This window comes from Taudactylus pleione, unplaced genomic scaffold, assembly GCF_031769625.1.
Source record: "Taudactylus pleione unplaced genomic scaffold, aTauple2 ptg000387l, whole genome shotgun sequence".
Lineage (NCBI taxonomy): Eukaryota > Metazoa > Chordata > Amphibia > Anura > Myobatrachidae > Taudactylus > Taudactylus pleione.
The window spans coordinates 311,968-339,004 of record NW_028284788.1 but is presented as its reverse complement, the minus strand read 5'-3'; the positions used below and the strand labels follow the sequence as shown (position 1 = coordinate 339,004).

General features: G+C 39.9%; 1 protein-coding gene across 6 annotated transcripts in view; it reads left to right on the top strand.

The window, feature by feature from the left end:
• BRPF3 (bromodomain and PHD finger containing 3) overlaps positions 1-27,037 on the top strand; it is a 331,101-nt gene that overhangs the window by 191,793 nt on the left and 112,271 nt on the right. For 5 of the 6 annotated variants that reach the window (XM_088445751.1, XM_088445752.1, XM_088445750.1 and 2 more), the window contains exon 7: positions 24,823-25,017. The exons of the other annotated variant lie outside the window; for it this stretch is intronic. In XM_088445751.1, the coding sequence (XP_088301877.1) occupies positions 24,823-25,017 (195 nt within the window). The remainder of the gene's footprint in view (positions 1-24,822; positions 25,018-27,037) is intronic. 6 annotated transcript variants of the gene reach the window in all.

Here is a 27,037-nt window from a genome sequence, read left to right as displayed (position 1 = left end):
ATACTTTTGCCAAAAACTGGATATAAAGTTTTCTCCATCCCAGACCAGGCGAAAAAAATGCAAAATCCCTATTTTTGGCTAAAAATGTGGGGATTTCTTTCAGAATCCTTTGGACACCCCCCACCCCTAATAATAAATGATTCCCAAAAAAATTTGGAAGTTGCACACTTTGGCGAAAAACAACCGCGCAATTTTTGGTAAAAAAAACAAAAACCCGTTAAAAATGGTTTTAATGTATTGGGTCTTATTTTTTGCGTGGCGGAATGGACGTGTGAAGAGTTTTAAACATCGCACGCAGTCGCAGCAGGCGTTTTTTTATGGTTTTTAAATATGCGTTTTTACGACACAAAAATATACTTGTACTCGTTTTAATGTATCCTCAACATGGTACAGTAATTTCCTGGAAAAAAATTTGCTTTGTATCATTTTCAACGGTTTTTATTTTTTTCCCCCCAAAATTGTGCGGTCGTTTTTCGCCAAAGTGCGCAACTTACGAACATCTTTTTGGATAATTTATTATTGGGGGGGTGTCCAAAGGGTTCTGAAAGAAATCCCCACATTTTTAGCCAAAAATAGGGATTTAGCATTTTTTTTCGCCTGGTCTGTGATGGAGAAAACTTTATATCCAGTTTTTGGCGAATAATGGCAGTTTACGCCAGTGGCGAAAAAACGTCCGTTTTTGCCGCTAATTGAATACGGACCAATATGATCAAACTCCACAAATAGATATCAGCACGTAGCAGGTAGATAACTCACGCGTTTTGCTCTAGTTTGGGAGGCTAATCAAAGAGCAACTGTGTACTAGAGCAGCTTCTGCTCATAACTGGAGCCCTGACTGGGCATAACTCATTCCAATCTCCCACACAGTAACCAGGACCACCTATTCACGGTGTGTGTAATAGGAGGCATATCCGTCCAACATCGGTACAATAGTACTGGACTCCATGATCGTTGTTATTAATGTGGTGAGACTGTTGCTATTATATACTTTCAAACTTTGTTACACAGTCATACTAGCAGCCATACCGGACCCTGATTAAGAGCTCTGATTTCTGTCAAGAGACTATGTTAATTCTGAATACTCAGTCATTGAAGCAGTAGATTGTTACAATTTATTGTGCTATATCAGTCACTTACCATCATTGTGAGATTAATATTTTTATTGTATCAGTATTTTCTTTTTTAAATGTTTTAGAATATAAAATTGATTATTTACATAATTTGGTGTCCTGAACTTTTATTTCTGCCATCTCAGGAATCATATGAAATGATGGGGCCCCTATGACTAAGCCACTGGCGAAACGCTTGTCAGGGTAGGGAGGACACGCTGCTTGGCGTCTCCTCCGTTTTAATAGACAAAACCTATGTCGTGTTGAAATTTCACTTCATTTCATATGATACCACTCATCACTGTTGAATGTTACCATTCTAAACACAAGTGAATCACTTATCATTATGTGATATCGCTGATCAAAATGGAAAGATATGTGTTTTGTTAAAAGTTGAGTCCGTACTGCTTATCACCCTCTATAACCATCTATCTGCATACGTGGAAATCATTTGTTACTGTGTAGTGCCGCTGAGGAAACAAACTCTAAAAACTTTAAAATATTATACATTATATTGGAAACGGAGCGTATACCGATCACTATTATCCAAAACGTCCACAGCAAGCGGGGATTACCCTTGTGCAGTGCCGCTGAATAAGATGCACGTTGTGGTGAAACTGAGTACGTGGAAATCAGTTATTACTGTGTAGTGCCGATGATAAAACAAACTATAAAAACTTTAAAACATTGTATATTATATTAAAAACGGAGCTCATACCGCCCACTATTGTCTAAAATATTGTTCTCAGCATGCGGGGATTCCCCTTGTGCAGTGCCGCTGAATAAGATACACGTTGTGATGAATGCTGAGTTTTCATTGCTCACCACCGTTTAAAACCATTTGTGTGCATATATGAAATTATCTATTATTGTATAGTGCTGTTGATTAAACATATTACGAAAATCATGAAATAATACACTTTATATTGAAAACGGAGTGTATAACGCTCATCACTGCCCCAGGTAGTATTTTTAATATATGGGAGTTACCCTTCTGCTGAGCAAGACATATGTTGTGTTGAAAATTGAGTCTGGACCGTCCACCACTTATTCAAATCATTTGTGTGCATACATGGAAATTATTTATTATTGCATAATGCTGTTGACTCAACATACCATGAAATCCATGAAACATTATATAGTATGGTAAAAAACTGAGTTTGCATCGTTTACTATTGCCTTAAAAACTGCTCTCAGTATATGGGAGCTATCAGCCCGTTACTGCAGATTTAAATACACATGAATTAATTATTTATGTGTAATACTGTTGGATATATAAGTGTATCACTTACAAAGGAATAGGTCCTTAACTGGGAAATATACACCAGAATAAAAATTAGTCCTGTTCCTGTAGCGGGTGGCATAGCATGACTCTATTCCATGTGTAGAAAGGATATAATGTTTCCAATCTATTACAAAATATTATTGAAACAAACTGCAATGTGATACTATTATTGGAATGAGAAACTGGAATAGAAAATTGATGATTTCGGAATGGTACGGTAATATGAAATAATATAAAATACTGCACCAGTAATGGTCATTAACACATTGCATTAATGAAGTTATTTATAACAATATGCCATTAGTACACATGGTTATGTATCTGAGACATAATTAAAATTTGAGACTCTTGGATAATTTTGCTAATAAATCATATACAGTGACATTCATATATATGAATTATCTAATAGACGAAGAAAAGTGTTTAATATAATTGATTTGTGAGTCAGTGATCTGAATATTGAGAAATAACTGATGAACCCCACAATGTAATCTTTGAAGTAGGTGTCATTATATTATACTGTCACAGGATATGTGGATTTAATTTGAGTTAATCCAATAGTTGTAAGTTATTCTCTATATTGATATCTACTTTCTCATAATAAGCCAATAATAGGCTGATAATATTTTCCACTCTCAGTGAGTTATGCGGACAATATAAGGACAAACAGAGAGATTAAATACATGAAACAGGTTTTTGTCAACATTTTAATCACTTTATTTTCTTGCACATATTTATTTTTTATATATTTCGCCTTAATAAAAGTTATGTTTTAATCTGATAATCCAGGTCCTCGCTGTATTATGTATATATATAAATTCAGCATAATCTGTGTGCCCGCTCTAAGAATACTTTTTCTTTTTTTTATTTAGATTGTGAACTGATATATTGTCAGTCTATTTGTGATGATATATATTTGAAATTAAGTCAGAAAATACCACACAGCTGAGCCACCTGGTTGTCAAACCAGAAGTGGCTCAATCTAGACGATACAAGTACTTTACACTAAGGCAGACTCCAAACAGAGATCATTATGAGCACACCCACTCACTTACCTGCATAGTACAGCAAAATCAGCACTCTGAAAACCACAGATACAACAAAGCTCTGTATGAGCTTCAAAACAGGAAATCCCATGCGTTCCACACAGCAACTGCCAGCATAATATATGTATATCGGAGCACTATACTTAGTCACCAGATCACCACTTGCGTTCCACTAACTGGATCGCAAACCACATCCAGTGCTGCCAGGCAACATTACTTGTCTGTTGTTAAACAACATCGTGTCACGAGAGATAACTAAGGTGTTCACACCTTAATCATATATATACTAGTACTAAATAAGTGCAATCAGGCTATATGAGGATATAATAGACAGGCTCAATCTGTATAGACATGTAACTATAGTCGATTAACCCTCCACATCATAAAAAGATAGAAAATGTATAAATTAAAGTGACCCCCTAAATAATTAAACATGGTAATAACAACTAAAAATTAAAAATAAATAATAGAAAATAAAAAAAAAATCAAGAAAAATTAAACAATACCAAAAAATATATATATACCATTCACACTATAAGTGTTCCTACTTACCAAAATAATTGCATACAAACAACAATATAAAATATGATTAACAAAAATTATCTGATGCACATGTAAGTATAATGTATCGATTCAGAGTGTCACTCGATAATATCAAAGAATCGCATGTGCATATTATTTACCAAAACTGCATTTACCTATCAAAAAAGTATCAGAATGTCACATGTATCACCGCAGGAATAAATTGTAAGGATGGTATTCGTTCAGGCCACGAGGGGTAACAGTGTCCAGATAAAAAATCCAGTGTGCCTCACATTTTTCAATAACCATTACCTATTACCACCTCTGGCCAGTTTGGGAACATAATCGATCAACATGCAACGCAAAGATGAAAATGGATGGCATTATTCAGGACGAAGGTGGTAATTGACCACCGAAACAGCTGTTGGGCTGGCTACTACAAGGGAAGATGCATGCCATTAAGCAGTTATGATGAGTATACCTATTCTGCTCTTTTTTGATGGGATATTGAACGCCTCCCTTGGGTTTGCATGTCATGTGATCATGTTTATTATTATGGACACTTATTGGATATAAACTTTTTTCTACTTTTCTATTTTGGATGTGCTGACTCTTCTTTATATACATATATATATATATATATATATATATATACATGAAAAACAAAAGGTGAGAACACAGCACCTCATAGTGTAATAATATAGTAATTATAAGACTTATCAAATGGTTATATATATGCACGTACCCCACGGGTTATGTATGTAAGCTTATAACCATTTGTTCCTGGATCTCCAAACGTCTCCACTTTAAGTGATAACACAGCAGGACCCCTTTTATTTTCTCCCCATCAGGGTTCCCAATTGCGAAATTTATTCAGTTTTCATAGAAACATAGAGAGAAAACAAATACTCTCGTGATGCAGAATTAAAAACATTTATTACATACACCACACTCAAAAAAATGGATAAAATCACAATTTTAATTGAAAATCTTTAAAATTTGCTTATCCCAAATTGGCTCAACCCAGCCGGATAAAGTGCTTGCATCACCGTCCTCTACACATTCCGTCCCTTACGCTCTACCGGCCAGACTTCATCAGGAGGATGTCCTTAGGTGGTTCTGATTGATATTTATACTCCTCAATCACTAATTACAATGTCCAAAAGCGGTGTTTCCGGCACCGCCGTTATTGAACCCAGTGCGCATGCGCAACTGCCGAATCTCACGATGACTCCCTGATTCTGCCATCTTTGGTACTGGTGCACACGTGTTTATACCACAGGGCCTCTATAACTATAGCCACACTCATAAGAAGGTCACATTGCAGAATCCTATGTGGGGAGATAGACCCTCGAATTACCTCCCCAGGTGAGCCAAAAACCTGTTTTACTGTTAGTGGCCCATCTTTGTTCATTTTAGCGGTGGCCATTTTATTGTATACCTAAGGATTTTATTTGTACATTAATCCATTTCATTTTGAGTCATAACTATTTTAAGTTACTGGATCAATACTTTATACAAGTAGAAGGAACGGCAATGGGTACTGTCTTCACTCCCAGCTTCCCAACCTCCATATGGGAAGCTGGGAGTGGAAATATGTTTATGGAGATCACCCCCACATGAAAAATATGATACTATATGCAAGGTATATCGATGACATCCTTATGGGATGGATCAGAGGAAGAATTTTCAAGGTTTATGGAACACCTCCAAATCTGAGTACAACTTATCGTTCACACACAAAATTAATGGTGAAGAAATAGAATGTCTGGACCTAATGATGAAAGGAGAAAATGTAATTACATAAAGAAAGTGGACACAAATAGCGATGTACATTTTGATAGTGGACATGCAATTGGCTGGAAAATGAACATACCCTATTTACAATTCTGCTGAATAAAAAAAACTGCAGCTCTGATTATTACAAGCAAACAACAAATTGATATCTATGCGGAGAGATTCACGGAAAGAAAATATCCTGAAGATGTCATTAAGAAAGCGGAAAATAGAGCATAAGAGAAAAAAGGGAGGAACTTCTGCAATACAGGACTTAGAAGAAAAGTAGGGAGAATGTAATTTTTGTGACGGATTATAGTAATAAGGATAAGGAGATCAGAATAGTTTTTAATAAACATTGGGGATTTTAAAATGATACACCATTTTAAATTCCATATTACCAGATACACCAAATATAGCTTTCAGAAAGGCAAAAAATCTCAAGGACCAGCTAGCTCCAAGCCAATTTAGACCTATGGGTGGTACAAAAAAGCCATGGTTACAAGGTACGAAAGGCTTTTTTAAATACAATACTTGCAATATATGCAGACACACAAGCAATATAACAAATACATTTTACAATTTTAATGACACTCAATTTTTTAAAATAAAGGATTTAATGAATTGTTTAACGCTGTGGGTTATATACCAACTATAGTGCTCATGCCACCTGAAATACATTGGCAAGACTCAAAGAAACCTAAAGATACGGATTCAAGAGCATGTTCATAGTATTACAAATAAGCTGAATAACCGTTCAGTACCTAAGCACTTTATGAAGTACTATAATTCAGATCCTACGAGCCTTACTTTTAAAACAATTGAACTGATACAGTTAGGGGAAAGGAGAGGAAATAGAGAGAAGAAACTATCACAAGAGAGATGTATTGGTTTTACACACTCAATACCATGGTTCCACTTGGGTTAAACAAATTCTATGAAATTACAAACTTCCTATATATCAGTTTTAATAATATACAGTATATAAAATTCCTTTTTTTACATTTTAAATATATGTTTTATAGTATGTATTCTTATATATGGTTATGTCTGAGTATTTCAATTATGGATTACACCTTTTAGAAATAAGATTGGCATCTTTTGCACTTTATTTAACAATTTTATATTAGCACTGGTAATCTAAATGTTCTGCCTGATGCAAAGTTTTAAGCATATTGAATACTGTAACAGTTACCATCAGTAATATTTTCAGATAATGTGTTGTTTACAAATGAAAATAGCTGCCATTAACACTAAGGTGTTCTCTAGTTCATGTAAAAATCCATGCCAAAATGGCAGCACACAGGGATCTTAGGTATACAATAAAATGGCCCCACTAAAATGAGCAGATATGGGCCACTAACTGTAAAACAGTTTTTCTTCACCCAGAGAGGTAATTTGAGGGTCTATCTCCACCAGATAGGATGCCGCAATGTGACATTCAAATGAGTGTGGCTATAGTCATGGAAGCCCTGTGGTATAATGCGTGCACACCAGTATCAAAGATGGCGGAATCAGATCCTCCTGATGAAGTCCGGACAGAGTGTACGGGATGAAACACGTAGAGGATGTTGACGCTGTGACGCAAGCACTTTATTCGGCTGGGTTGAGCCAATTTGAGATAAGCTAATTTTAAAGATTTTCAATTGTATTTGTGATTTTATCCATGTTTTGAGTTTGGTGTTTGTAATTAATAGTGCACCATGAGAGTATTTATTTTCTCTCTATGTTTCTATGAAAACTGAATCAATTGCACAGCTGGGGACCCTGATGGGCAGCAAATAAAAGGTGTCCTGCTGTGTCATCACTTAAAGTGAAGACATTTGGTGTGGAGATCCAGGATCAATTGGTTATATGCTTACATACATAACCCGTGGGGTATGAGCATATATATTACCATTGGATAATTCTTATAATTACTATATTATTACACTTTGAGGCGCTGTGTTCTCACCTTATGTTTTTCATGTATATGTGTGTGTGTATATATATATATATATATACAGTATATACAAAAAAATAATATATATATATATATATATATATAATGAAGAGTCAAAATAGAAAGGTAGAAACATTTTTTATATCCAGTAAGTGTCCATAATAATAAACATGATCACATGACATGCAAACCCAAGGGAGGCGTTCAATATCCCATCAAAAAAGAGCAGAATAGGTATACTCATCATAACTGCTTAATGGCACGCATCTTCCCTTGTAGTAGCCAGCCCAACAGCTGTTTCGGTGGTCAATTACCACCTTCGTCCTGAATTATGCCATCCATTTTCATCTTTGCGTTGCATGTTGATCGATTATGTTCCCAAACTGGCCAGAGGTGGTAATAGGGAATGGTTATTGAGAAAATGTGAGGCACACTGGATTTTTTATCTGGACACTGTTACCCCTCGTGGCCTGAACGAATACCATCCTTACAATTTATTCCTGCAGTGATACATGTGACATTCTGATACTTTTTTGATAGGTAAATGCAGTTTTGGTAAATAATATGCACATGCGATTCTTTGATATTATCGAGTGACACTCTGAATCGATACATTATACTTACATGTGCATCAGATAATTTTTGTTAATCATATTTTATATTGTTGTTTGTATGCAATTCTTTTGGTAAGTAGGAACACTTATAGTGTGAATGGTATATATATATTTTTTGGTATTGTTTAATTTTTCTTGATTTTTTTTTTATTTTCTATTATTTATTTTTAATTTTTAGTTGTTATTACCATGTTTAATTATTTAGGGGGTCACTTTAATTTATAAATTTTCTATCTTTTTATGATGTGGAGGGTTAATCGACTATAGTTACATGTCTATACAGATTGAGCCTGTCTATCATATCCTCATGTAGCCTGATTGCACTTATTTAGTACTAGTATATATATAATTAAGGTGTGAACACCTTAGTTATCTCTCGTGACACAATGTTGTTTAACAACAGACAAGTAATGTTGCTTGGCAGCACGGGATGTGGTTTGCGATCCAGTTAGTGGAACGCAAGTGGTGATCTGGTGACTAAGTATATTATTACAATATGAGGCGCTGTGTTATCAACTTTTTGTTTTTCAAAAAAAGTTTGGGACACTGTAACAACGGTCCTTTTGGAGAACATTGAGTTGCCACCAGCGTTGGGGAAGTGTATTCATAGAAGGACCATGCTGCATATAAATCTTGGACATTCAGTAAACTAAGGGTGTAGCGCCATATAAATTACCTATTTTATATATATATATATATATATATATATATCTCAATAGCAAAAACAATCCAGCACTCCAAGGGCAAGAAGCTTAGGCCCTCATTCAGAGCCGTACGCTCTGAGCAGAGCGCACGCTCTGCATGAGGGCCGAGCTCCATTTTCATGGAGCGTCCTCCTGGACGCTCGTATAGCTGTGGGTCACCACCCACAGGCTATACGAGCGTGCATTTTGTTGGCCGCGATGGTCGTGACCATCGCGACCATCGAAATTGCGAGCCGGAGCCTGCGGTTGAGGTTTTCAACCGCAAGCTCCGGAGTGATTTTGGCTCTATCAGAGCCAAAATCACTCCCACTGACATCACTAGTGATGTCAGTGGGCCGGCTTCTGACGGGAGGCGTTCCCGTGGGAACGCCCCCATCAGGGAGGCACGCCCCCGGCACGCCCACCAAAGGGGGCGTGCTGTCAATCAACATTGACAGCACGCCCCCTTTGATCGGACACAACGAGCGAAGGAAAGTCCTTCGCTCGTCGTGTCTGGCGCATGCGCACGACGGAGCTCCCTCCGTCGTGCGCATGCTCAGTGCAGACCATCGACCCACTTGCGAGCGGACAGCCGCTCGCGAGTGGGTCTGAATCAGGCCCTTAATTCCTTAGGAAATAATCCCCAAAGATAGAAGGCAATTGATAGGCGGCACTCAGCAGACTTACTCGTGAATGAAAAAAGTGTCATTTAATCCAACAATGTTTCGGGGTAACCCCCCATCTTCATGGACAATGTGGTACAATTTGACATACACAATACACATGTATATAGCCACCATACATCGTTAAAAAAACATTATCATACTAACCTGTGTATCGCCTCCGTCTGAAGCCCTGCTCCATGCTGCGGCATGTGTGTCCATCGCGGATACAGTGACATCATTAGCGGCGCGATACAGGACCTCATTCAGAGTCGGTCGAAGCGGCGCACGGTCGTACATCACCGATGTTCGCTATACTGCGCATGCTTAAAGTTCGCAATGCGCGTGCGCAAACTAGCCGATACGATCAGAAATTTCTCTCTCCTTGAACACAGCCAGGTCGGTAGTTTGGGTGACAGATTGAGGCGTTTGTGGGTGGTAACGGGAAGGTGCTTGAAAATGGGGTAGTGGAGATCCAAACGCAGGCGTGCCTAATTATGCGAGCGGCGTTTTATGGGAGTGCATACGGTTTATGGGAGTGCATAATTAACAAATTAGCGTCAGGGCACATGTGACATGGGAGGTTTTTACACTGACATGATCGTAGAGCTTAAGAGAGGGTCAACCTTAAGCTCTACGACCAGTTCCGATGGTCTCGATTAATCCTTATATGCCTGGAGATGATGTGTAATGCGTACGAGAAGGGGGCATATTTTTTTGTCATCCGGCCGCTTCCTCCCCTTCGTCGGCCAGCTACCGATCCGAACTTAGGGATGCAACTTGCGAGGGAATCATTTGCATATCGGCCCCTTTTCCCGTGCGACCGCTTCAACCGACTCTGAATGAGGTCCACAGTGCTTGGACTCTGTTACCTAGCAACAGAGATGCTGTAAATAAACAAAAACACATATATAAATAATATAACTAACAACAAAGCTGCGATTATGCATTGACAGCAGTTGTCACACTCTTAACTAGGCAACCATATTGATCTAAACTATTATCAATGAAATCATAGATATGATATAGTATGCCTTATAAATAGAATAAACTGAATAAATATCATGTTAATAACCTTAATACATGGCATGAGAAATAATATACCTTAAACGCATATTTATAAAAAGCACTGAAGACCCAAAGACTCATTGAGCCCTCTGGGTGCTAAAGTGCCCAACTTATATATCCAACAGCTCTCCCTATGTCACAAAATCTTATGACTGTTTCCCCCACGTTTGCTATTAGGTACGTGGTCTATGATAATGGCTCTCATACTAGCAACATTATGCTTAAATCGAACACAGTGCCTGGCTGCTCGCTGCTACCAGATTCTATAGCCTGATGTATGGCACTGCGGTTTAAGGCCATGCGTTCGCAGAATTGGCTATGGGTCTTGCCAGCCCACGCAGGCACATAAGTATACAACATACGAAGTAGTGCATGTTACTGCATGCCTGATACTGATTCTCTTACCAGTATGTGGATGACATAATGTAGATCCCACTAATAATGATTGACATGTGACACATCCCAAACATCTGTGGCATCCCTTTTTTTGACTCAAAAAATGTGCAACATTGCCTCTGTCTAGGCCCGTAATATCTAGCTTGACAACCTGATCTCTAATGCTCTTTCCTCTAGTGAAACTAGGCAGAAGTTTGGAACTGTGTAAAGTCACTCTGGACTATGGGCCACCATTGTTTGGCCTTTTATACAACTATTGCTTGTAGGGTTATATGTATTCACCCATGGAACTACATTAACAGGTAATCCAGCTTGCAATTTAGTTTTGACTTTTAAAGTTTTCTCCCGAGGCATCTTGATAACTTTTTTTTTTTAATTTACCAATTCATTATCATAGCTTCATACTAAGAATTTTTCCAACATATTATTCAGGGCTGGTTAAAAAATAAAGTTATCAAGATGCCTCGTTTCTCCTTATGCATCTCATTTGACCTTTAGGTATGTTCTTTAACCACGCTTTATGATGCTTACTTTGCATATCTATATAGGAATTACTGTCAGTGGTTTTGCAGTAGATTTTTGTATGTATCGTATTACCTTCAGTATAGATTACAAGATCTAAAAAATGAATTTATTTTTTACTGGAATTAAAAGTCAATGTAATGTTTAGATCATTAATATTTAGATTCTCACAAAATTCTTTCAAATCTTCCTCACCACCTTCCCAGATAAAAAAAAATATCATCTATGAACCGATACCATTTCTTAATGCAACACTGAAATGTATTATTGGTTCATATGGTTTTCTCCTCCCAGTGTCCCATGAAGAGGTTTGCATACGCGCCTGCAAATTTAGTGCCCATCGCGGTTCCTCTTTGTTGAAATAAAATGTATCCTTACACCAGAAAAAAATTTTTTTTAAATAAATAAAATTCCTTCCAAAATAAAATCTATTTTGTTTCGTAACATTCCATTTTTTATTAAAAAATATTCAACTGCTTATTTCCCTTGAAAGTGGTCTATTATTGTATATATAATGTGCTTACATCTGTGGTAACTAAAATGTTATTCACTTGGCAAGAAACCCCTTTTATCATTTTTAGAAGGTCCGTTGTATGCTTCAAACATGATTTAAGTTTTACCACTTCTGGTTGTAATTGCAAATCCAGATAGTATGAAAGATTAGATGTCACTAAATTGGTCCCTGCTACAATCGGGGGTCCTGGAGGGTTTTTAGAGTCCTTTGGACTTTGGGAAGCATATAAAACACAGGAAGTGTTGCATTATCTTTTTTAATATATTTACTTTCATTCTCTGTAATTACACCACATTTATAGTGTTTGTCAATCAGTCTTCCCAATTCCTTCTCTATTCTTTTGCTTGGATTCCTTTTAATACCTTATATGTTTCCTTATCATTACGTTGTCTTAAAATCTCTTCATTGTATCGATCCTTATCCATAACCACTATTCCTCCGCCTTTGTCGGCGGGTTTGATAATTACTTCATGGTTTTTCTCTAGACCCTCCAATGCTTTTCTTTCTTTCAAGGTTAAATTTCCATGTTTACCCCATTTGGGTTCTATTTCCTCTAAGTCTGTACTTATTACCTTGTTAAAACCTTCTATAAAATATCCTCTGTTGAATACAGGATTGAACGTGGTCTTCGGTTAAATATTTCCCTCTTAGAACTAATTTCACATCCTTTTCATATAAAATATTTCTTTAAAGATATTTTGCAAATAAATTTCTGAATATCAATATAGGTTTCGAATTTATTCAATTTGTTATTAGGGGCAAATTTGAATCCCTTAGTAAGGATTTTTTCTTCCTCAATTAACTCATGTTTACTGAGATTTGAAAATCTTAATTTCTGTACTTGATTCAATGGATAAACTCTTGGTTTCCCTATTTCTTTTGTCTTTTTTATTTTTATTTTTCCTTGCCCCTCTTTTCCCACATTTTTTCTTTTTATACATATCTTATCTAACGTGCATAGTTCTTTCTCCGACTCCTGTCTAAAACACTTTTTTCGTTTAATAGATCAAATCTATTTGAAGTTAAAATTGGATCATTTTCACTAAGTCTTTTTCTGTTAGACGGATACTACACGTCTTTAGTGATAAATCCTTCTTTAATCGGTGTATAGAAGTCTCTTCTGTTGTACATTGGGTTTAATTTATCCCTTTTACCAATTTTTCTCCAAGCATATTCCTTCCTGTAATTCTTTTTGGATTTTTCAAAGGATTTATTGGTGTTTTTTGAAATCTCTCTGACTTTTTAATAGAATCTCTCTCTCTAAATCTCCATGTTTCTCTTCTATTTTTACCATTTCTTTCTCTCTTGTCTGTATCAGCACAATAACATGGTGATTCAGGCCCATATCGCTCGTCTTTATAAGCGACTTCATACTCCTTACTAATTGACCTTCCACTTATAAATGATAGGTCTGTATCATCTTCTCTGTCCCTCGTGTAAACTTCATTTAAGTCAAGTCTGTCTCTTTGAAATTTTCTCTTTTTTTCCTAATATTATCTCTTTTTTCTTTTTTAAATAATTCTATATTCCATTTCTATTTCTATAATTTTGTACTCTGCTAATCCCCTAAAAGTTTCTACTTTAGCTGTCAATTTGTTTATTTCTTCTTCTAGGGAATTAAGGTTCTTCCTTCTTTCTTGTATAATTAAATCCATAAGGGCTAATTAACAATGGTCAAAAATGTTTTGCCAATTGTCATTGAACTCTTCACTACTTTTTGTTGAAGCGGAAATTTTGGAGATTTTTAAACCCTTTGGTATCATTTGTTTTGCTATATATTTCTCCAAAGTAACCACTTCCCACCAACCTCGACTTTCTTTTAATAATGTGTTTTCTAAGTTTTTCATTATAATATCCAGATCTTCATCCGCCCAAACATTACCCTGTGATTGGGCCTCAACATTAGTCTCAAAAATCGAGTTAATCAAAAGTTTTCTCTGATCCCTATAGCCTAGCATGATGCTGCAAAATTATATCAAGTGACAAAATGTATATACTAAAAAGACCATATATAAAAATGTGTTTCAATATTGGATGCAGCTAGAACAATATTAATAGAGGTCACAAACTCTATGTCCACAAATATCCAAACAAAACAGAAAAGTTCCAGCGCTTCCTTCTAGGCCAAAATAGAGTATTATTCCATCTTGTAGATTTTCTATGAAGACTTTCTTTTTATAACCCACTAGTTATGTCGTCTGATCCGGCGGATCGTAGCAACATATGTGGCACATCAAGTAGTGTGTACCCCTTACGTCACTGACGATGCGCACTCCCGCTTGTCGTCAGCGACATCCTCCATCATGTAAAATGCAGCATGGCCTCCACCGTCGCTGCCTGTATCGACAAGTGTGTATAAACTTGTCCATGTCGTCTCCCCTATCGGGTCTCATCGCTGCTGGGGTAGGGCTGGGTACACAGTCTAGTGTTTACCGAGCTTTACAATGTAATAGCACTTCAAAAGCAAATAGTAAAAATTAATAATCATTTAAAAATCGCACAAATAATGAATTGCATAATGGTTAAAAATTAGCAATTTAGATTTTTAGCTTTAAGAAGAGGTTCAGTCTGGGTAAGTCCAATGCATTTTGTCATGTGGGACAGAGCTCATATTTATACCCACATCAGTTAGGTGGTGGTGACATCACATCCTTTTTGATATTTTATAGTGTTTGAAAGCCTTGATGTGAGTTAGACATAATTCATTAAAATTAAAGCCAGTGGATGAAACATTGCTAAATTATATGCATGTGAATAAAACATAAAAAGGAATTCTGGCCATTGATTGATATCATCGCATGCCCGCCCCACTTCCTGTGTCTGTGGTGCATAACTGTACATTTGCAGGTTCCCAAAATAGTTCCTGGTTCCAGCCTCCACTTGGAATGCATGTGTAACACATAGTAGCTTCTTGTGATGCACTTCTTGTGTTCTTTAGTAGGTATGATTATTGAAGCGGTGGCCATCTTGGTGGAGTTTGCTGTACCGGTGGCCATCTTTTGGAAGCTTGTAAACATATAGAGGGCTCCCATTCATAGATGTGATTAAGAAAACATGGTGTTAGAAGGCAGCATTATAATATGGCATATTCAATGAGGTAATCAATAAAAAGAGAAATAAAGACACTCATTGGGCCAGATGTAATAGGTTGCGAGTGTTCAGGCAAAAATCAACTTGCATCTTCTCACGTTTTTTGAAGGTGCGAGTTGGTTTCTGCCTGGGACTCGCAAATATAATAGCCTGCGAACTTTTGAGTTCGAGACTGCTACACTATGCGAATGTGTGTGTGTATTCCCTAAGTAAACTCCCCTTTTAGTGCGACTAGAATTAAAAGGTGCGAGTTATACAGAAGCCTTCACTGATCAGTGAGATCTGTGAAGGCTTCTGTGTGTTAAAAAAAAGTTACACTAACAGTGCCCCCTCCCCAGAAGCATAACCAGCCCCGGACTCTGGGCCTGATTCAGACCAGCTCGCAAGCGCATAGCTCTCGCAAGTGGGTCGATGGTGGCCCAGTGTGCACGCGAGCCCCCTAGCGAGTGCAAAAAGCACTCGCTCCGTGGCTCACTACAAAGGGGCGGCTGTTGATGTTGATCGACAGCTCGCCCCGTTTTGTAGGCGTGGCCAGGGGGTGGCTTCACAAACGGAGGCGTTCCCAAGTGAACGCCTGCCGTTTGTGGGCGGCTACACTGACATCACCAGTGATGTCAGTGAGAAAGCTTCCGGCTCTATTAGAGCCAGAAGCTCTCTGGGGCTTGCGGCCATGAGACCCTACCACAAGGGTCTTGCCGCAAGCCCGATGGTCTTGACCATCGTGACCATCTTCCTGGCTGCTCGCAATAGCTGTGGGTGGTCACAGCTATGCGAGTGGCCAGGAGGCCGCTCCAAAAAAAAAAAAAACGCCCTGATTCAGAGCGAGCGCTCTTTCAGAGCATCCGGCTCTGAATCAGGGCCTCTGTACAGCCTGTCCTGGTTCTTAAAATACAGAGGAAAAAATGTGTGGGTGTCCCCTGTATTTTAAGAACCAGCACAGGGCTTTGCAGAGCTGATCCTGGTTGTTGAAATACAGGGGAAAAAATTAGTAGGGGTCCCCTCTATCTTCCATAACCAGCACCGGGCTCTTTGTAGTAATGCCACAGTCAGGGGAACCCTTTAACACAGTCATCTGGCCAAAGCATTACCCCTGACCGCTGGTTATCCCAGACTGCACCTCTCCTAAACGATAGGAATGTAAATTGCTAATTTTTCACCTATATGCTATTCATTATTTTGTGTGATTTTTTTAAATTACATTTTCATTTCTACTGCTTGATGTTGCAGTGCTATTATGTTGTATTATCTTCTTATTCAATAATTTCCTCTATTACCCTATTCCATATATATATATATATATATATATATATATATATATATATATATATATAGATAGATAGATAGATAGTAATAGGGTCGGGGAACCGGTAGCATCTCCTGGGGGAGGTGACACTGTGCAGCAGCTGTGAGATCACACATCCATTGGTTTGGTGCAACTGGCCTCAGCCAGTTTTACTATGCAGCAAAAACAAAATATAAAAAATAAACACCTTGCCGCCTGACACTAGCTGAACACAGTATGATCCTAGCTCACTAACAAAACATACAAGAAGTTTTACCAGACATAATTGACTTGGTTTCAACAGTAGACACTATAGACTCTTCTTTTCCCCAGGCAGTGTGTCTCTCAATGATCAGCCTGACAGCCTTTAAAAACACACACACAGCTGAAAGCCCTAATTGACCTCCTGTGAGGCCAGAAACCCAAACTAGGCTTCACAGATGAAGCCCGCACTCTCTCCATCCATAGAACCCAAGAACCCTTTTCCAGCTTTGTCAAAAAGCCCACAAAGCTGTTAACAACACAAACATTGTCCCTGTTTCTTTTAATACATAGGTTAGGAACCTAGGGCAAATATATCTGCTTTCCATTCCAGTGATCTTGTCATACATTTCCGCCCTCTAGGTCGTAACAGGGAAGGGAACACTTGCAACCCCTAAACAGAAGATGCATTACAATGTATCTACATCAGCTAGTTGGGACCCTGGTCTATGTTCCACAATGAATGTAAATTTCTACAATGCTAAAAACCACCTTGTTACTCTGGCATTTTGGACTTTCTTAGCCGACATAAATTTTAATGGGGCTTGATCCGCTATGAGCTTAAACCTTCTGCCTAAGAGGTAATACCTCAAGGTGTCTAATGCCCACTGAATGGCCAACGCCTCTTTTACAACAAAAGTGTACCTTTTTTCATGTTCATTGAGTTTTCTGCTCAAAGAATGGGGTGCTCTCCCCCATCCCTATGTTGGGATAACACTGCTTCTACCCCTACCTCTGAGGCATCCATCTGAACCACAAACTCTTTAGAAAAGTCTGTGTTATCAACGTTGGTTGTGTATATAAGGCAACTTTCAATGCCTGAAATGCTTTTTCAGGCATTGAAAGTTGCCTTATATACACAACCAATGTTGATAACACAGACTTTCACCATGTTAGACTGTTTCCCTTTTTTATAGCTTCAATTTTGTTTAACTGGGGCTTAGTCCTCTCTCTATGGTAAACCCCAAGTATTTAACCTCTTCCATTGCTATGCAACATTTCTTAGGGTTGGCTGTTAGGCCGGCCTTCCTAATTGAGTCCAGCACTGCCTGTACTTGGACTAAGTGAGATTCCCAGTCCAGACTGTTGATTACCACATTATCCGGATAGGCCACTGCATACTTTCTGTGAAGTTTTTAAATTTTTATCCTTTGCATGTTGAAAGGTTGCTGGGGCCCCATGCAACCCAAAAGGCAACATCCTGTATTGGAACAACCCTTCTGGAACAGAAAAAGCTGTTTTTTCTTTTGCCTCATCAGCTAAGTGGATTTGCCAGTAACCTTTTGTCAGATCCAGTGTGGTAAGATATCTGGCTGTACCTAGCCTCTCTATTAACTCATCCACATGCGGCATGGGTTAAGCATCAAATTTGGACACTGCATTTAATTTACAAAAATTGTTGCAGAAACGTTGGCTGCCAGCCTCATTCTTTTGAGTGGCTGACAGGGTCTCGGACCCCTTTTTTACTTTTTTAATTATGGGGATTGAAGCTCCTGAAGGGCTAGGTTCGGCTGACGGGACTAGTCTTTCCTTCGTAAGTTTAATTAGGTTAACATGATAAATTGGTTCAGGCTTCATCTTGCCTGGTTGATAAACTTTATAGTTAATCTCATTAACTTTCTCCCTGATCTCATACGGGCCTTGCCATTACGCCAAAAACTTGTTTTCCATTGTTGATATCAGAACAAGCACCCTATCCCCAGGGGTAAATGTACGTACCTGGGCATTCTGATTATACACTCTGCTGGGCTTGTTGGGCCTGCTCAATCTGTTTCTTGACTATGGGCACAACAGCTGCAATTCTATCCTGCATCTGTGACACATGTTCAATTACACTTCTATAGGGCGTGGGTTGCCTTTCCCAACCATAAAATAGATCAAAATGAGAGAACCCTGTAGGTGAGTCAACTTACATAACAACAACTTGCATAACTCCCTCATAATTTTAAAATTAAAAGGGGTAGCTTGATCAGATAAAACATTTTTGGTGTTCCCATCCTACTGAAAACATGTACAAGCTCTATAGCTATTGTCTTAGTTGACATATTACGCAAAGCGATTACCTCTGGATACTGAGTAGCATAGTCCATTATTTCTAGGATATATTGATGGCCCTGTGACGACTTTAATAAGGTCCCAACCAGGTCCATGGCTATCCTGTGAAACAGAACCTCTATAACAGGCATGGGGTTTGGGAGCATGATATTGTCGGGACAGGAGGAACAGAACTCAGAGACCGCATTTTTTTGGCCCGAGGTTTATAAAGAGGTAACCCCCTCTCAGTGTTTTTTTCAGCCCCTGCTGTGATGTGACCGTGAGCTAGGTTCAACATGGGTCTCAGATATGGCTGGGGTACCACAAGCTGTTCTATCACATCCTCACCCCTTTTTATCACTTGATATAACAGATCATTGTGGAGGGCTATGTGTGGGTATCAGGCTGATTACCAGAATGTACTTGCTTCCCATCAATAACATTTACATTTTCCCTGGCTCTTATTAAGGTGGGTTCTCTTAGTTGTTCAGATGCACACAGATCCCTTCCCACTTCAAGGTTAGGCATACTATCAGGTCTGTCTACCGCTGCTTCCTCCCTGGGAGGAGATACCTCATTTTGTTCTATTTCCCCAACCATACCAGCAAAAGGACCTGGGTCTGAGGGTTTCGTGGTCACCCCTGCACCAAATTACCATGACAATATTCTTACTCTACAACACTCATACCTGTATCCATATAAGACTCCCACATGTTCCAGAAATGGGGAAAGTCTCTCCATATTATCACCTCATGTACCAAGAAAGGGACTAATCCGACCTTAATAAAAGCTGTACCACAAGGAGTTTCAACATTCACTTTAGCAGTCTTATAACGATGAGTGTCACCATGTATGCAAGTTACCCCAATAGTTGGCTGCTGGGACTTTAAAGCATTTATCAACCCAGCTCTTACAATGGTAATAAGGCTCCCTGAGTCTAACAATGCCTGTATACAATTACCCTCCAGAAATTTTACACAGTTATTTCTCATGTTCAGCTGAAGGTGCAGCCGTACAGGCTAACCTGGCAAAGTAAGACATTCTACGAGACTCAAAGACAGCATCACATTGCATGGCTTCCTGCACAACTGGGCAATTAGCAACAACATGTCCCTCCATTCCACATCTAAAACATTTTATCACCTGACTGTCCCCACTGGCCAGTCTTTGGACTGAGCATACCCAGCCTCTTCATTTTTAGGTTCTCTTAATCTCTTTTCCCATGGAACACTATTACCCGGTTTTACCGAAGTGCGCTGTTGTGAATCCATGGGCCGCTGCGGTATAGCCAGTAGTTCCTCTGCTGCCAGGTATCTTTCCACCCTCTCAACTAACTAGTTTGCTGTTTTGGGACCCCCATGGCTCACCCACTTGCGCAAGGCCATGGACAGGGACCTCAAATATCGGTCCATGACAACTCTTTCCACCATTTGGGGTCCGGTTAATGGCTCTGGTTGTAACCACTTTTTTTGTTAGGTGTATGAAGTCGTCCATCTGTGAGCTGGGGGTCATGCATCTGTGAGCGGGGAGGCTTGTTCATGACATACACCCAGCGATGAACCCGTTGTGCTCGGCCCAATTTGGGTTTTGGGGCTTCCTTTTCCCCAGACAGTGTGTCTCTCAATGATCAGCCTGACAGCCTTTAAAACACCCCCCACATACATCTGAAAGCCATCATTATCCTCCTGTGATGCTAATTATGTTGTTAACAACAACAGAAATGTTTTCCTGGAGTTTTTAAAATACACAGGTTAGGAACCTAAGGCAAATATATCTGCCTTTCACCACAGTGATCTTGCTTGTCACTATATATATATATATATATATATTATGAAATGTATTAATTTAACTGAGAGAGAATATAACATAGTGAAAAGCAATATTTTTTATTGTTATTTCAAAAGGATTAATAAATAGTTTATTAAAAGTTTAGAAAAAAATATTATAAAATATAATGGGGTAAATGTGATAAGGTCCGAGTTTTGTAACACTGCAAGTATAGCGTTATACTCACACAATTTGTAAAACTCACGCCCCCACAACTCGCAATAGCAAAACTTGTATCCAGATGTTTTGCCATTGTGAAAATACAACTTGACCAATGTAATAGAGTGTGAGTTTTTAACACTCACATTATTACTTACCTAAAACTTGCAAAATAATGACCTGCTTCAGACTAGTGAGTATAGCCTGTTCAGCTGTGAGTTACACAGTGGCTTGCACAGATCAGTGAGATCCGTGCATGCTTCTGTGTGAAAAAAGCCATTAAAAAAAACAACCTGGTGTCCCCTCCTAAAAGCACAACCAGCACTGGGCTTTTCTGTGCCAGTCCTGGATGTAAAAATATTGGGGGGGGGGGAGATGTAGGGGTCCCCCATATTTTCATATTTTCATCAACCAGCACCAGGCTCAATGGGAGTGATTCAGTTGTTGCATGGGTGGCGATAATTAATGAGTACCCAGTTTTGCAATTCAATTATCAGCCTCTTAACGCCCTATTAGACCATGTTTAGCCATGTAAAACGGCTAAACCCGTCTAAAGTCCTGGTTAAGGCACCCTAACTGTGGTTAGGGCACTTTAACCACTGGTTTCTTGTACATTTTTGCTTGCACCCTCCTGAGAGTGCTAACAGAAATGTATGCGCTGGAGGCTATCGCGCTCAGACGGAGCAACAATTGAATTGCTCCGTCAGGCACCTTAAAAAATACCAACAATTAGTGAGCCAGTCCTGGTTGTGGAAATAGCAGTGGACAAATTGTTTCAGGGTCCCCTGTATAATCCACAACCAGCACTGGACTCTTTCTTGGTCCCAACTGGCCAAAGCATTATCACCCCACACTAATCAGCCCAGGCCGGGGATCCCTGGGGAGGTGGGGACCCCCAACAAAGGGGTTCCCCTGCCGGGCTCCCCAGGTCTAGACCTCTGGGCGGTAGGTGTGGGGTTGATTGTGTAAAAATATCAAATAAATAATACTTTCTTTATAAATTTTATTACAAATGCACTCATAACACTCACCTGCACTCACACTACACACTTACTTGTCCCTAGCACAGTTCTGTTCCTTTCTCCAGTAGAATTTACTATTGGGACCTGTAATAAAAATCCTTACTCACCTACCCTTTGTTTCATGGCCTCTTATTTCCATGTACGCATCTGCCGCAGACCCCACGGACAGTAGCGTCCTCTAAGGACGTTACTTTGCAAATGACTGCTCAGCCACTGAATTTACCATAGAAATGCATTGGCTGACCGTTCATTGGCTGAGAGAGGTGAGCTTCCGCCTCCCTCAGTCTATGAACAGTACCCACCATTGACTTTCATGGTGGGAACCGCTAGGTTAATAAAGTGTATAGAGACTTTTGGTCCCAGTTTTTTGTATAAATCTTAGAGCAATAGGCCAACATGTGTTAATGCTTCTTTTAAATCTCCCTCCATTCAGTACAGAAGTCCCCAACAAATCTGGTTTTTGATGAATGTTTCCTTCTTCGTATGCTCTTTGTATATCAATGTTTCTCTTTTTACTTTTTTTTTTTAGAGAGAATCTGGCCTTTTTCATATCTCTGTTGCTGTAGCCACGTTCTTTTAATCTTAGAGATAATTCTGTACTCGTTATACCTGGTCATCAGAGCAGTTTCATTTTAGTCTTAAAAACTCCCCTTTGGGTATATATCTCAAAGCGTGTAGGGGGCGGGATCTGAAATTGTTCAATAGACAATTAGTGGCTGTATTCTTCCTATAGAGCTCTGTTGATAGCATGTTTTTCTCATCTTTGTTGTATAGCCTAATGTCAAGAAATGAGATGCTATGATTGTTTTATGCATGATTCAGATTTACTGTATATAATTTTGTTTGAGGGATTCTATATTTTAATAGTTGTTGCTTACTCCCTTCCCATATCACAAGGTTATTGTTAATGAATCTTATCCAAGAAATTGTCTTTTGGGTATAATTCACATTACTTTCACAGAATACCTCTTCACGTTCCCACCACCCCAGGAAGAGGTTGGCATATTTGCTCAAACAAGTCACCCCCATAGCCGTACCTCTAAGAGATAGTGTTTGTCATTATAAAATTATTTTTGTGGAGAACAAAAGACAGTAGATGTAGGAGGAATTCATGAAAGTCAGTGGCCCCTTCAGTACTGTGGAAATAGTTAACTGCCTCAATGCCCTTTTTGTGACCAGTACTGGTGTAAAGGTCCTCAATATCTAGTCTCACTAGTAACCGTCCTTCCTCAAGTTTAACATTGTCCAATTTTTTTAGTACTTCCGCTGTATGTAAAGTAAGAGGGTAATTCAAGTACTTTTTAGAGACTCCATCTATTTATGAAACTTAGCCTTCCAGGAGGCTCCATGGTGTTAATGGACTGAGATAGAAGGTAGGGGTCCTGCAGGTGTTCAACTACCAGACATCAATTCTCCCCTTTAGCTATGATTCTTACTGTACTTTCAATGCCAAATCACCACTCAAATGTAATAAATCTGAAGTCCACTAGCTCCATTTGCAGTATTTTGTGTGACTGTAGATTATTAGATTTAAAAGCTTTTATGTACTAGTTATAGTGCAGTGGTTCCCAAACTGTGCGCTCTGGCACCATGGGGTGCCATGGCACTATTGCAGGAGTGCCACAGCCTGGTGATCTAGTTGGGTGCCAAATTAATTATTTGGGCTGGCAAGTTATTAGACTAGCCGCATGCTGCTTTAGCCATAGCAGCTTTAGCGTGCGGCCATTTGCACAGACTCAGAGAGGCCTGCAGGCTTTGACTCTGCCCCCTCCATTCTCCTCCCTGCACTGCTAAGGCTGACCCGATTCTAGGCTTATTATGCCCCTCTCTCCTCTTGTGATGCTGTTGTGGTTTTCCCCCTCCGTGGAGTAATGCAATCTCTGCAGGACAGAGTTCACACTTTGCAGACTGAGGTACTTCCCTCTCGCACCCTCAGCACTGGCTGTTGCCGGACTGCTCTGTGTGCTCTTGGAGTTTGTATAGGCAGCCAGCTGCTGGGGGTCACAGAGGGCAATGGAGTTAGGAGGACACTGAAATAGTGTTATTGGAACCCCGTGCACAAAGAATCTGCTTCACCTCCAAATTGATTGTAGTGGGAATGTTGCTGGGCAGCGGCTATCTTAAAACTAGAACAGGTAAGAAGCACTCTATGTACAGCTTACCTGTGCCCCCACCCTGTGCATACTGACACTGTGCAGCCCCACCACTACTTTCACCCTGTTTACATTGGCACTGTGCAGCCCCACCTGTGCTCCCACCCTGTGAATACTGACACTTTGCAACCCCATCTCTGTACACTAGCAATATCTGGACCACTTGTACCCATACATGAGCACAAGTGATGGCTCCGGGGTGAAGGGAGGGGAGCGATCAGGGTGATCTCCCCCCATAACATCACCCCAAAACAGACAGCTCCCTGCGCACAGCTGCTGCCAGTAATCATGTGCTTCTATAGCAGGGGTCTTCAAACTTGGCCCTCCAGATGCTGTGGAACTACACATCCCAGCATGCACTGCACATAGTTTTAGCATGCTGTTATATCAAAAAGGTGGCAGTGCATGCTGGGATGTGTAGTTCCACAGCAGCTGGAGGGCCAAGTTTGAAGACCCCTGTTCTATAGAGAAGCCTGGTAGTAAGTGGCACACACTATGGATCGGGTCAAGTAGGCAAGTTTCATTACCCACCTAGGAAAGTTGTCAGGTACCTATCATGCTTCATTATAGAGCACTTATCAATCTGTCAATTGCTATAGAAGAAAGCAAACGTTCTGTTGCTAGACATTTTATATCTCTACCCCTTGGCCTAAGGGTACCGTGAAAAGATTCTTAATCAATAAAGGCGCCATGAACTGAGAAAGTTTGGGAACCACTGTTATAGTGAAACCTGCCTACAGTACTTAGAGTAAACCTGTTTTGGATTATTCTTTCATTCCAGCATGTGAAACATGTAAATGAGAGAGATGAAAAATGTTAGTAAATTTGCTATTTTATATTTATCTCATTAATTAGTGGATGAGCTCTTACTCCCTGAAAACAGGGCCCACCTCCCCCCTGAATGCCAACTAAAGGAACTCTTAGAGAAACTGGACATTGTGAGCAGTGTTCGAGCCAGCGGCGCTCGCACTAAGCGTCTGAAGCTGCTTCGTAAGGAAATTAATCTTCTCCAGCAAAGACTGGCACCACGTAGCAGAGGCTTGTTCCCTGGTAAGTGCATCTTTTGCATTTAAATTTAAAATGTACTGACTTTAAAACTACTTTTACATTATTCCCAAGAACATTGTTTTGACTTATGTTGGCCATACACCTTGAGATATAACTCACCATCAGACAGAGCAATTACACAGATCTGCAAAATTTTAAGTATTGAAAGCTTTTTTAATAATACTTTTATATTCTTAATTATCACTAAAGAAATAGATACATCAATCCGCACTGGTATTACTCCTCGTACAAGTTGATGGTATACATGTTTATCCAAAAAACCCTTATATCCTATACCTTAATTAATTATCAATAATTTAGAGACAGGGGGTGCTATCATGCGACAATAGATTAAGTGATCAATATGAAAGAAGAAAGATATGTTGTTAAATGATGCACTAAAATGAAAACATAACCTTTATATGCATGTAAAATATATCAGTATTACATGTTAAAACAGTGAATATAAAAGACAGAATTGTGTAGACAACAATTGTATCTTTTATATTCACTGTTTTAACATATAGAGGGGGAGGAGCTAGCTACTATTCAGATTTATTAAAGTGCCAGCTCCCGGTTATCCCACAACTATACCCCACTGTATTGAGACTCCAGTGTTCCCTAGTGGATGAAGGAGAAGCAGTAGGGCTTGTGAATGCACTAGCAAACTAATAGGGAGCATGCCATGCCCCTGCTCTAGCTGGGTCTGTAGGTCAGTCTCAATTTTGTGCCAAGGGAGCTGGTCACAAACAAAGAGGTCTCTGCTAAAAAGGAAGCATGGGCTATGCAGCTTGCTGAGGGCCTTAAGACTGGTGTTCCAGCAGAGGATCTGGTTCCTATAGCGGAACAGATTCCAGAGTCTGCTTCTTTTCTTGGAGAGGCTTCAAAATATATTTCTAGTCTTTCCTCTACATCCGCGGATTTGGCTGTCTCAGCCCCCAGAGCCCTGTGGCTGAGACAATGGCAGACGGATGCGGAATCTAAGCGCTGTGAAAGCGATTCCATGCACAGGGGAAGCTCTGTTTGGAACGGAACTGGACAAATGGATATCTCAAACCACAGGTGGTAAGTCCACTTATCTCCCATGTGCTCCTCCTCCTAGGAAACCCTTTGCTGCACCATCCTTTCGGTCCTTTTGTATCCCAGGGAGATTCAGGGGTCATGGCCGAGGAGCTCCCGCTATCTCCCATGGTTCCAGAGGCAGGGGTAGAGCCACTGCATCCTCCTCCCAGCAGGATAAGTCTTTAGTCAAGCCTCTGTCATGATGCGCTCCCTTCTCTCCTGGGGGACCCCTGGGTGGGAGCTCGCCTTCGCAATTTCAAAGAAGTTTGGATCAAGTCTTGCCATCATGGATCCTCGATCAGAAAGGCAGCTCACTGCCCCTGCCTGTCTGCTTCATTGGAGCTGCCAGGGAGACTCACTGCCGCTGCTTGCGACATGCGCTGGGGTCTTCAGCTACAGATACCACTGTCTCTGGGGGGTACCCAGACACGCTGCGTGCAGTGCTCATTGCAGTCCCCCTTTAGCTCAGCCCACCGCCGGCACATTTGGCAGCAAGAAGGTTAGTGACTCCTGGCACCCTGATTAGCAGTGTGGCCAGGAGAAAATGACAGGCAGGCATTAAAAACAAAGTGTTCACGAAGGTCATGACAGTAATGATGGCCCTTCGGATTCAAGGGGTTACTATCGTCCTGTACTTGAACAACCTGCTTCTCAAGGCTCAGTTAGTCACTCAATTGCTGCAGGACATCCGGGTAACACAGAGTCTTCTGTAACAACACGGATAGATCCTGAATTACCAAAAATCTCATCTACAGCCTACTCAGCGTCTGCTTTTCCTAGGGATAATTTTGGACATGGTGGAGCAGAAGGTATTTCTTCCGCAGGAAAAGGTCACCTCCATCCAACACATGGTGTGATTGATACTGCATCATCGCAGGGTCTCCGTACACCTGCATATTCGCCTTCTGGGGAAGATGGTTGCGACCTTCGAGTCCATCCAAAATCGGGAGGTTCAATGCCC